The sequence below is a fragment of the Telmatherina bonti genome (genome assembly GCF_933228915.1).
Source record: "Telmatherina bonti genome assembly, chromosome: 7".
NCBI lineage: Eukaryota > Metazoa > Chordata > Actinopteri > Atheriniformes > Telmatherinidae > Telmatherina > Telmatherina bonti.
Genome location: NC_136625.1, coordinates 18,243,103 through 18,256,543, shown reverse-complemented (window position 1 = coordinate 18,256,543; position 13,441 = coordinate 18,243,103). Strand labels below are relative to the sequence as shown.

At 38.1% G+C, this 13,441-nt stretch overlaps 1 protein-coding gene across 1 annotated transcript in view; it reads left to right on the top strand.

Annotated features, from left to right (window-relative positions):
• LOC306758455 (vasoactive intestinal polypeptide receptor 1-like) overlaps window positions 1–12,860 on the top strand; it is a gene marked incomplete at both ends in the record, with an annotated part of 31,535 nt that extends 18,675 nt beyond the window's left edge. The window contains 10 exons of the mRNA XM_079243783.1: window positions 921–1,021; window positions 2,244–2,341; window positions 2,632–2,764; window positions 4,884–5,037; window positions 6,937–6,997; window positions 7,084–7,153; window positions 7,452–7,546; window positions 10,670–10,799; window positions 12,077–12,118; window positions 12,714–12,860. Coding sequence (XP_079099909.1) covers window positions 921–1,021; window positions 2,244–2,341; window positions 2,632–2,764; window positions 4,884–5,037; window positions 6,937–6,997; window positions 7,084–7,153; window positions 7,452–7,546; window positions 10,670–10,799; window positions 12,077–12,118; window positions 12,714–12,860 — 1,031 coding nt within the window. The remainder of the gene's footprint in view (window positions 1–920; window positions 1,022–2,243; window positions 2,342–2,631; window positions 2,765–4,883; window positions 5,038–6,936; window positions 6,998–7,083; window positions 7,154–7,451; window positions 7,547–10,669; window positions 10,800–12,076; window positions 12,119–12,713) is intronic.
• Window positions 12,861–13,441: the final 581 nt, after the last annotated feature.

Below are 13,441 nucleotides of genomic sequence, written 5' to 3'. Positions count from 1 at the left end.
CTGATGGCATAAATATGATATCACTTCCCAGTATTACATATATAGGTTTCTTCTGTGTCATGCCTGATTTGTCACCCAGTGTACCTCAACGTGTATGTGCGTTTTTACTTTTCCCTTGCATCAGCATAAGGCTTTTTAAATTTTGGACCTCAGGAATGCCTCATTCTCTTTTTATCTTTCTTTGCCATATTATCACCCCTGCACCGAGGATCACCTTGAAGGCATTTTTTCACCCATCAACCAAAAAGCAGCACTTCTTTTTTCCCTAGAAATAGTGGTTTAGCTAAGGAAACTAATGTATTTCATGGAATATTCACTGATTCAATGCCCCATCCTTCCAATGATTTGGAGACAAGACTTGTGTTACCTTCACTTACAATACTGTGTGAGTAATTACTCATTTACTTCAGTAAGGACATCAAAATATTATTGCATGCTGATAGTTTAGTTAGAGTTTGTCCAGCAAAGAGAACCCATCAGATTACATCAAATCTTATCTTCAATTCTGCATCCTGAGCATGCGGTAACAGTGGGAAGGAAAACTCCCTTTTAACAGGAAGGCAAAACTTCCAGCAGATCCCGGCTCAGGGAGGGCAGCCATCTGTATCGACTGGTTGTGGTGAAGAAGTCAGGAAAGACAGATCAACATGCACCGCAGCTTTTATCTAAGAAAACCTGCACTATTAATGTCCATATGATGATGTTATTGATGTCAATATTGTCATATATTTATACATGGAGAAAAAGGAACAAGGAAGTGCTCAGTGCATCATGGGTAGTCCCCATGGCTGCACAACTAATGGATGGCTGGACTCTAAGAGCACAACCTGGACCGTTCAGGAGATGCTCATCTTCTTATTACAAGATTTCTTTGGGACACTAACTGTTCTTTTGCTTCTGGCCTTCTGCCCCCTCATCAGGCTATGTATACAGAAACTGCACCGTTGATGGTTGGTCTGACATGTATCCCCCTTATGAAGCGGCCTGTGATTTTAGTGATGACAGCGAGCCTGAATCTGAGGTATGCACACATTAAGTGGTGACATCCAGTTTAGCTTAACCTCACAAAAAGTAAGGAAATTTGTGCTTGGTGGATCTTTATTTCTTAAAAATGCATTTGGCAATAGATTCTGTCCAATTGGAGAGGCTGTTTATTTTCCTTTTTTAAATCGTGCCACATTTGAAGGAAAATGCACTTGTGAGATGAGCAGCCGAGTTGATTATGTGGGTAATGACCATGAAAACAGGTTGCTTTTAGCTTCTGCCAATTATCTGCAATATGCTGATAATCAGATGCCTGACTGGCAATTATTTTATCATCAGCTGTGAGGAATGACCCTGCTTTAGTGGTCAGTTGGATACTAAGGTCAAAGTGTAGAGAAGACATTGAGAAGGCTTTGCAGCATTTCCCTTTGTGAAAAATTAACCCATGACTGGAGGTAGTCTCATTACACAGATATTGAGATGTGATTCTGCATTCAGTGGCATTCAGCCTGCGTTATCTGGGACTAAACGCTATCCTCCAAGATGACAAGACTCTCCCCCCACAGAGTGGGATTTATCAGACTACCTCCAGAATTTGAGAGGGGAGATGTTGAAATGGCCTGCCTGCAGTCTTGACCATCTTAAACACTTCTGGGATCAGTTTGTTCATCCCACAGTGTCAAAATACAACCATGCTAGTTGGCTTGTGACACATGCTGGTTGAGCAGTCAGATGGCATCCCACAGTGGTGCGTGTCCAAATTGGTGATCAGCATGAGGAGGAGCTGCTGTTGTAGCCCTGCATTGTTCTCCTACAAGCTCCTGAGGTTCCTGTTTGTTAAATAAATAAACAGTAAAATTCCCAACATGTCTTGTTTCTTTAGACTAAATATGTATTTCAGTAAACACCACCAAACTGGAGTCTATAGCAGAGTAAGCATTTGGAATTGGCTAAAAAAATTTGGTACAGTTTTTTAATGGGCAAAACCCACATACTCGACTCTGCTGTGAAGATGCATTTTCCTGGAAATCAGCAGCATTTTTTTCCTTCCTTCTTAAGTGTTCCCTTTTTAGGTTAGAGCTTTTTGAGTATCTGTAACAAGGAAAACCTGTTTTGTAGCTAAATGTAGACAATTTATGGAAGGTCACATTGTCAACAAAAGGAGAAATAATTACTAGGTATTTTGTTTTATCTGCATTAAACCTTTTTTCTCTTTTTGGTGTTTTTTTTTTTTTTTTTTTTCCATTTTCTGTCTCCAGACGAGTTACCTCTACACATTCCGACAGGTTTACACTGTAGGATATGCAACTTCGCTCATCTCCCTCATTACAGCCATTGTGGTCTTTGCAGCCTTCAGGTAAGACTACAATGTTACACGTTGACATTAATGCTCATTGACAGAGAGGGGTGGGAGGGGGTGCGTTAAAGGGGATAGTGCTATGGTGCTCATTCACTCAACATTTGTCTGGTTAGAGCAGCATCTTACAGTTTTAATTTCAACTGTCACATATTCACACATTGAATGTAGAACAGGGGCCCATGAATCATGCAAATTCATGCAGTTGTTTACTCTCATCCTCCCACTGTCCAATAAAATATTAATTTGCATACAAAGTTTCATGTACTACCCTTTGTTTTATTACCCAGGAAGTTCCGCTGCACCAGAAACTACATCCACATCAACTTGTTCTCCTCCTTCATCCTGAGAGCCAGTGCTGTTTTCATTAAAGACACAGTGCTGTTTGCTGATGAGACCTTGGACCACTGCTCCATGTCCACGGTGAGGACGCCAATCAGTCACTCATGTTTTATCATAACACAGATTTCCAAATCTGCTGTGTGATTAAGTTAACAGTGAAAAAAGGCATGGGGTAAAGTGATGAATGGCAAAATGTTTTCATTATGAACAAGAAAAATAAAGCTTTTAACTGTCAGTTAGCTTCAACACATTATCAAAGTGGATAAACTAGTCAGAAATGTTTCAGATATTTTATGCACACTTGTGGTCAAACTGCAGAAACGTACAGTGACTTGTCATTATGGCATGGCGTTATTGTTGAAGAAAGCGAGATGGTACAGAGCATTACTATGCTTGTGATTGCTGAGGTCAATACTTTTCAGATGGTTTTTAGAAATGTAATTTGTTACTGATGTTCACTGCAGAATCGAAATATTATGGCAATAACTATTGTACAGTTTAGTACTCCTATGTAATACCCATCCCTGTCCAATGTGAAAGGAACTGGTACTGTTGTGTTCTTGTGGATCCAGTCTTTAATAAGGATTGAATGGTCAAATAAAATAGTTTATATGGATAAAGGTTTTCTACAAAACTATGTCTTTCTCCCATTCAACACACGTTTCTTTAAATATTCCTTTCCTTACATGACCAAGTTCAGGACTCACCTGCACATGTTGAATTTGATCTCTTTCAATTCATGATTGTAGAGTTCACATTATAATGTTTGTAAGAAAGATAATACTGTATTTAATCATTAATCAGCAAATAATTCCCATTGTCAACAAAAGCTAAAGTAAAATGGAAAGCTAATTTCAAAGCTATGTGATAGAGGCTCTGAGCAGAGTATTTTTAATATTATACAAGGCGCACTGGGCATCAGTGGCAGACATTATTGCAGATCAGGTCAATGGTCTACAAGCAAAATGTTTCTTCCTCCACTTTGGCACTCCAGTAAATGTTGATGTCCATATGGCTGCATATCCTTCATTACTGGAAGGAGTTCATCAGACAGGACAGATGTTGGTATATGCAATACAAAAATGTACATGTATATTCTCCAAACTAGTGCATATTCTCAACTGCACCACTGAGCTGTAAACATAGAACTGCGCAAAAATTGCATTAATGCAGTGCTATACTATTTAAAATTTAACTGCAGGGGATGATGTAGATTTTCTTTCCAAATGGGAATTTGCACTCAAGAAATAGATTTTGATGCTTCAGAGAATCTGTTTTCCATCTCATCCCTCTGCCACTTTCTCTCTTTTATCTTTTTTCTTTGGTAACTTATTAAGGTAGGATGGAAAATATACAATTGTCCTCCTGTCCAGAGGAAGAGCATTGTTTGTTTCCACCTTCGGGCTTCGGGCTTGTTATTTTCAAAATGCTATGAATGAAATGGCAAATGATAATCATGATAACTGGACATTAAACCCATAGCATTATTGCATAACTGTAGTTTAGTCAGAGGCTAAAAATAAAAGTTTAAAAAGGTGGAATAAAAACAAGACTTAGGTTTTAGAGTGCTTTCTTAGGGGCACTTTAAGGACAGGGTTTAAAAGGAATAAAAGTCATTCTTTCCTGGTGTATTTGACAGCTTAACACACTGCTAGGTTGCTTTTATTGCAGTTATATAACAAGTTAATGCCAACACAAAGTCTGACCACCTTTCTGCTCTGAACAAAGAAAAAAGTGAAAAAGACATCAGACCAGAGAGGAAAAAAAATAGATCAGAGAAGAAAGTCAGAGGAGACTTTATGATGAGCCAACACCAGGAAATTTCTTAAATGCGGAGAGATGAAAAACATATGTTAAAGTCCAGTTTGGTTGGGATAATTTATTGATTTAATTTACTCAGCAAGAGCAAATTCTTATGTTCAATAATGACCTGACTTGGATTGATTTAACAAGGGGAGGTCATAATCAGTCAAGAGAGCAAACAATTAATGGGCAGAAGTTATTCCCCCATAAAATCTAGGAAAATAAAAAAAGGAATGTCCAATGTTTTAATAAATAATATCATGATCAGTTATACTGTGCATGGTTTTACTGCTGTGGGTTTTTATATAAAGAAATATGAAAAAAATCTTATCTACACATTTGTACTTGTGAATAATGACAAATCTACTACAAGACTGTGATGTTGTGTCATTTCTAGACTGGGTGCAAGTCGGCCGTGGCTTTCTTTCAGTTCAGCATCCTGGCTAATTACTTCTGGCTGCTGGTGGAGGGCATGTATCTGCAGACTTTACTGGCACTCACTTTCGTCTCTCAGAGGAAATACTTCTGGTGGTACATCCTGATTGGATGGGGTGAGTGAACATGACATCAGAGTCTTATGATTGGATGTCAGTCCATTTCCACACAGTCTGATTGTTGCACTGGCAATGTATAAATACAGATCTTATATTTGTTCTACATTTAGACGCAAAAATGGCTTTTGGATTTAGTGCTCATGGAACAAAAGACAGAGTAAAGCCTGCTGCAGAACCTCTTGCAGATTTTGCAGCTCTGAAAGGCAAACATGACTGTGAATATCCTGTTACCTCAAGCATCTAGTTAGCTGCTCAAAAAAGACAGCAATCTCATTCTGAAAAATGGTAATAACATGAGATGATATAGCATGCAGCAATATAAGGAAGTTCTGTTTCAGATTACACTGAATTAGATTGTAAGTTGCAGTGTCATTTGTCAAGCTTGTGTTAACACACACCTCACTCATAATTTGGGTTGCAAATCTATTTTCAGAAAAGGATCATCTCCCAAAAAAACCTTGTAACAGGATATTTACACAACACCGCAGTTTCTGCTGTGACTGCAGCTTTATTTGCTCTTCTTTCTTTTTTCATTCCACCCATGTTTCTCAGGGCTTTATTAGTTAGTTGATATCTATTTGGTTTTATTCCCATCCCGTTGTCAACTTGTCTTTGTCCTTTTCCACTGTGCTTTCCCTGTTCAAGCTTAGCTCCAGAGCCTTTTAACAAAGCTACACAACTCCCATCCATCTAAATTATGCTGCCACCAATATGTCACACAACAATGTGGCCACACTGCATGAAGGAGACAATCTACAGCTTTGATTTGTGCAGGAAGGAGAGCGAGAAGTAGCAGTATGCTTGTTATGTTGACAAAAGTCAATGATTTTCACTGAAGTCTGCTTGGAACTTTGAGGTAAAGTCTATAAAGGTCATGTTGCTTTCTGTACTGCAGTCCAAATAGTCATGGGAGTCATGAATCGATACGGTGACCAGTCAATGCTGGGTTCAAACACTGTCATAGGAGTCTATGTAAAAAGGTGTCAGATGTAACTTGTGATGAGTGGCAGGGAAAATGAATGCTCAGATTATCCTCTGTCTGTATCATCTGACCTTCAGGGATGCAAGCAGAACTTGTCATTCTAATTAAAGAATAGCTGGGTTCTCAGTATTCAGGTTGACACGATGCCTCCACCTCAGGAGGTTTTTATAAGCAGCTTTAGTGAAGCACTTGGAAAAGCTGCACAGTGCAATGGTACTCCACAGAAAGTGAGAGCTGGAACACAGGAAGGGATACGTTTATGATTCCTCATTGTTTCCCCAATCACGAGCATTAGTTCAAGAATATGAAAAATTTGATTTAGCTAATTAAGTCTGATGTGTGTCAGGTGTGTTACAGCAGGGGAACTCCCAACACTTGCAGGACTGTGGATTATACATTCTGTTTGGGTTTTGATGGACTCCCTTTGATCAAATGATCACTCTAGTAGGTTTAGAGATGCTGCAAATTTAACAGATATGATGTTTGGAGCTTCAAATAGTTATTATATTTTTAATTTAAATCTAAAGCCATTAAAACATACAAAATACAAATTAACATAAAACTGTACATTTAATTTCACTAAAAATGTGCAAATATATGTCCCCATTCTGCTCACAACTTGGGAAGTAACTGGAGTGTGTTTGTGTGTGTATACCATGGTGCTTGGATGTGTTTTTTTTCTAGCTCTACCATCCTGGACTGTTTCTTGCTTTCATCTGATGCTTCTTTTAGAAGATAGATGGAAGTGAGACATAGATTAATGCAGATGAATACAAAATAAACACAATGTGGTACAGGAGTACAAATATTTGCATAAAAATGCATCAAACATGTGAGTTGGGCGCAGACTGTTTAGTTTAATTTTGCAACGTAGATTAGCTGATGCATAATTACTTTGGTCTTCTTCTTTATAGGGCTGCCATCAACAGTTCTCATACTTTGGGTTCTAACCAGGTTTTTCTATGATGACAGAGGGTATGATATATTTTACTATATTACTGCACTTTACATGTGGCAAAGCAGCTTGTGCCTAGCCTAGATTAACTTGTATTTCATTGCAGTTGCTGGGATGACACAGACAACGTTGGTATTTGGTGGATAATAAAAGGGCCAATCACAGCCTCGCTGCTGGTAAGGATCTGTGAATCCATCATGACCTAATTGAATGACCTTTTGTCCTGTTAGTTTGTTATATATGTCATATTTAGCATAGTTTTTTAAACAGCTAATTTGTCATACAAAGGAGGCCAAATAGAAACACGCCTCTGAAAATACATTTTAACTCTTAGTGAAACTTGGGTAATTTTAAATGCAGCAGAGGAAATGAACTTTGAGTGCTTTAAAATGATTTTCATGTTTATATTTTATTCAACTGTGAACGTGTATAGGATTACGTCACACACATAAACGTGTTTGCTATCTCTGCTAGGTCAACATTGTCATATTCATAAACGTCATCCGGATTCTCGTTCAGAAGCTTAAGTCTTCAGCCATGACTGGAAACAATGACACTGGACATTTCATGTGAGTCAGAACTTAAAGATGCAACAACTTCAGTCAGTTCATTTTCTATACCTCTTAGTCCAATTCAAGTTGTGGGGGCTGGAACCCATCCCAGGGACGAGGTGAAAGACACGGCACACCCTTGACAGGTTGCTAGTTCGTTCCAGGGAAGACACAGAGAGACAAACAAACACTCACATGTATATTAATGATGGAAGGAAGCCACACAAAGTCCACACAGCTGAACCCATCCACAGTTGAGGCCCAAACAAGCAACCTCTCTTGGCATTAGTGCCAATATGCCACACACCTGTGCAGCACTCAGTTTCAATATTATTTTTATAAACATCTAGAACAGGATTATCTGTGTTATAAGGCTTGGTGGGAAAAATACAAACAACAAACAAACAAGTGTGCGTACTGGCTGCTCCTGTTCTGCTAAAGCGGGATTTAAGGGCTTTGCCTGAACTCACAGACAGTGATGCTCATTTTTGTTCACGTTGAATTCTTTGAAATCTATTTTTTTTTTTTTTTTTTTTTTGTCTTGTCCAGCATTTAAGCAAGCAGACTGATGTTCTGGATGCTGTGTTCTGCTGAGCAAATTTATTTTGCCAAGGGGAACTTTTGTAGATGTAATGATCCCCTTGTATTTCTTGATTCTTATTTTATTTTTCAATTTGTTTTGGATAATAGCTTGTATTACAGAGTTTATGCTACTGGACCCGACCGGAAAGGACAGGAAAGGGGCAGAAAGAGAACAGAAAAGAGAACATAAAAAAAACAAAAAAAAAACAAAAGAAAGAGATCAATGCATACATGTATATGCACATACATACCCACCTACATATATATGTATATACACTCGCACATACATTATATATATACATATATACATACATACATACATATACACATACATACACATGCATACACACACATGTACACATACATGCATACATAAAGATAGATATACATACATACATATACACATACATACACACACATATATATATATATATATATATACATATATACACATATACATACTCACATACATACACATACATATACACATACACATACACACACATACACATACATACACATACACTCACACATATGCATACATATATACATATCCATACACATACATACATACACATACACACACTCCCCCAGAAAATGATGGTTTCTGTTTGATAGAGTGGAACTGGGAATTTGCTCATAAGTGGAGTTCAGTACAGTCTTCAGCTTGAGTCAAATGCTTGGAATTAGTCTGTGAGGAAAACGTAGACCAGAAGACAGAGAAACAGTCCCGAAGGTCAGAAACTCCTGGAACATAATAAATCCAACTGGGATCATAAAAACAGCTGAAGAGTCAGATACAGACAGCTCACACAAACGGGGAATGAAGAACAACTAGCAGCATGAAAGCAGGACTTTGAGAGACTTTATCATCACTCTTAGATGTATTTTCTGTTTAATGCTATTAACAAATGCTGACATTGATAAACTGGGAGATGGGCATCATACATGTAGAATCCACCAAACCACCAATATGTTAAAACTGCCATAGTAAAGAGGTTTCATAGATTTTTTTTTTTTAAATTTCTCATATGTTTAACATAAAACTAGTTACAACTTCACCCCAGTGTATTATAGTAAACAGTCCAGCTCCAGGAGAAGAATCCAGTACTGATGGCATGATTCACAATCTGCCATTTTTGACAGTGAGTTCCACTTTAAAATGCACACACGTTTTGTAGTCTTGCTATTATAGTCTTTTCCTACAATGTTGTGCTCAGGAAGCTAGCTTTAAAACTTAATCATTCACAAAATTCCAGTGCTTTTCTTAAAACACTAATTTACTGCAGTTATTCCTGCCATGTCTTATCTTCAAAACCTTTCATTATCTTAGAACAAATTGGTCCTGTCAAAAATCCTGTATTTAAACAACAACAACAACAAAACATCCCATGTTTTTAGCCACTGAGAACAAGACAAACTGTTTTTGTATATTAGACCTAAACCCAACTTTGCACTTCACTAAAATATTGTCTTTAATGTATTTCCTTTAAAAGTTGCTCCTATCTTTTCCCCACTATGTTCAAAGAGAGTTTACGGCTGGAAGTTTTAACTCTGTTGACAGTTTGTGCAGATTCATGCTGAGCTGAATTAATTTCAATGAGAGCATGTATAAATAGCACCTGATGCCAGAATTAGATATCTCCTCCATCGCTGTACGACAGGATTCTTCCACCAATTCAATGAATGTTTCACATGTTCAAAAAGCCCCAATTCTGCCTTACAAACTCCACTCTGATTGAAGTAGACCTTAACACAAAAGCATACCTCCCAGGAGTGACAAAAGAAAACCGCAGTCCTATTATAGGCATGAAATAACCTGATGGGCTTTTCATCTTTAGTTGTAACTCGGCGAAGGCTGTGTGGTTATTTCTGATCAGACATTTGGTTAGTTTGAGTGCTGAGATGACTGAGGCTGTACTGTAATGACATAGTGGGAGATTTAGAGGCTCTCTGACCCAATCATTACAGAACAAAAACCCCATCTCTGGTGGGGCTTAGATTAACTGCTGCTTATTGATGTTTGACCGACTCTGCAGGTAGACCTGTTCTCATCTCAGTGATATAAAAGAAAAAGACAAGTAAGATGGAAACACTGATTTTAGGATTCTAATCTCTTGTTATAAAAGAAAAATCTGAACCGCTCTTTCTGAGCCACATGGCTTGCAGGAAGTTGTTGCAAACAACAAAATGTCAGAAGATTAAATGGCAACATTTACATATTCACACATCGATGATATGACTTGAACTGGGCTTTGAGCACGACGCATTTTGGGTTTTGTACTTTTGCATTTTAATCTTTCCCACTGATTGGCCTGATAACAGAGCTGCTTTAAAGGTTAGCATAATGAGGATTTGACACCATCAGTCTAGCATTTGTAAATCTAAACCATTTGTTTTTGTTCTTTTACTATTTAAATTTGACATACAACTTGAACAGGACTGAAAATAGATGGTGTCGGTACACTGTAATATTTCAGTGTTCAAACAGCTGTTACATCATCGTTTGGACATACATCTACTCCCTTTTCCGACTCATTATTTTGTTTTCTGCCTCAGGAGGTTAGCTAAATCCACCCTGTTCCTCATCCCTCTGTTTGGGATGCACTACACTGTATTTGCCTTCCTACCTGAAAACACTGGAGTTGCAGCCAGACTGTACATCGAGCTGGGCCTGGGATCTTTTCAGGTATGAAACGGTAGCAGTCAGATTTCCAGTTATAATGAGCGACTCGAAATGAATTACTTACAGCACACGGAGAAGCGTTCCTCCAGCATTTCTCTGCTGTAGAAGACACAGGTGTTACTAACCATGTCAACCATGGCTCTACATTATTATGAACACCTGGGCTTTTTCAGCTAATAAGAAAAAAAACAAAACTGTAGACCTCTGAATTTTTAGGTGAATATTTTATGTCCTGACATACTTTTAGCAGGGGACATGAATGTTTTATTTGGAATTGGAGAATAGCCAACAGCCTTATGCAGACAAATGTCTAATAATAGTGAAGTGAAAAACTGACCCACTACTTGGACGCGTGCTGTTTTTCACTGGTGGGGCGGCACTCACTGAGTAGGCAGGCACCCAGGGCACATTCATATTTACTGTGCAGGCTTTAGTATTCAACCACCTCTGCAGATTGTGATTTTTACTGGAACTCTTGTTTGCTAAGAGGATGTGGCTCTGCAAAACTGGACACGTCAGTGACTCGTTTGGTCTTCCCAAAAAGGCATCTTGACATGTTTTTTTAATCACCAAGACCATCCAATGCAGACACACTGAGCCATATTTATCGTCTGCATGATCCGATTTTAACTATACCTTTAAATAAGACTGTTTAAAGGGTAATGCTTTGCTCTGTGCACGTCCTTCCGAAAAGACTCAGAAAATGAGAAGTCGTACAAAATAGTTCTTCTCTAAAACAAGCTTGCAGCTGTTGAAAAAAAAATGTGACTCCTAACCCCTCAATCTATTCAGAGAAGCCAGTTTAACTGGATCGGAGAGCTTCTTTTAGGCATTCCTACTGACTGATTGCTGACTGTTATTATCATACTGTCACTTGTTTAGTTTACATGCTAGAAATTTTACAGCTGAATCAGTGGCAGATAAAATGTTGGCACAGTAAGGAGGGAGAGCGGTGAGCCACTTACAGCCCAGACAAGCTTTGGCTCCAACTGTACGGATCAAAGCAGCACTAACATTTGCAAAAAGAAAGAAAAACTTCAACACAGTGAAACATTGAAATTCTTCCTTTAAGCTATTCTATTCTATTCTACTGGCGTTTAGCAGACACTTTTCTTAAAACGACGTACATCTGCTCTGTTCTGGTTCAGTTTAGAATTTTTTTTGTGTTTTGTACAGGTCGTGTGATGAATCACAAAGTTGCATGCAGGCATTTTTAAAAATCTGACTAACTTTATTCTCTGCTTGCCTTTTTGCTTTCATATTTAAATTTTGTGTTGCAGGGGTTTGTGGTGGCACTACTATACTGTTTCATGAATGGAGAGGTAGGTGAATAGTGTTTTTTTTTTTAACACGAAAGTAATAATAATAATTTTAAGAAAACATTTGCAGAGTGTTATCAAAATTATAAACATGCTGGCAAATGAGCATGTTAGTATTTGGTTAATTTTAAGATCAGGAAAAAACAAAAAAAAAAAACCAAAAACAAAACAGTATTGTAGATGCCGTGTCTCATCTTCAAAGCTTTTCATCATTTTCAGACCTTACAGCAAATTGGTCCTGACAATGTCAGAAGCACATCTTTGTGCTTTTGGAAGTAATCTGAACAGTACATTTACTTATCTCACTTACAGTTATTACAGTTATCTCCACACTGAGTTGCTTTTACTTTTTTATAGCTTTTATAGCTAAAATTTAACTTTTTACCCATTCCAATAATAACTGATCATTTTCAACTTTCCATCAAGCTGTGGATCTGCATCTGTGGAAAACACAAAGTTTGAATAAATGTTTAATGTTTGGATTTTGATGTAATCTAGACTCATTCACAGCTGCTTAATCAACTGAATGACTTTAAAAAGCCAGAACTTCTGTATTTTGCTGCAAGCTTCAGACTCAACTTCATGTGTTTCGCTGCAGGTCCAGACAGAGCTGCGGAAGTGGCTGTGGAATTGCCACAATCCAAATCATCTCACGCCGGCCAAAAGAAGTCTCACGCATATCACAATTCGAACACGCGAGGGGCTTGGCCTGTCTCCTTCGAGCGCTAACATCTCCTCAGTATGACTTCAGAGGTAGTCTGTGAGAAATGATATGTTGCCTGAATGTATAGAAAGAACTAAACGAAGGCAATCCTCTGCTGAACACGATAACAGGATTTCCGAATCCCTCTGAACAAAAGGCCAAGGTAAAAACACTGGTACTTAGTAGAGGAAACATGTCAGAAAGTTTGAAGTGTCAGCAACAACTCTGACACATATTTCTAATCTGGACCAGTGTTCATGTATCAGCAGTGCTTTTTTTGTCCAGATGTTTTGGTGCCATTGCAAAAGAGGAAATACCAGAGATGGCTCTGAGGACAGTTTTGCATAATTTTGTTTACAGCTGGGACTGCGCATGTAGAAAAATGAGCAAATGCTAAGAGATTATATAAAACAGCTGAGAAAACAACCGGTTTCTGAACATTGCTGCAATGTGTGAAACCGCTCTTCACTGTGCTGCACTATTACAGTTGAGGTCAAGAACATGTTGAGCAATGACCTTGGCGGAAGTAGTCTCATTAAAAATTGGACATGTGTTACGGTGCCACATTATGAGTGTTGAAGTGCTGTTTGATAGGCCATTTCCATAAATGTGAGCATCAATTT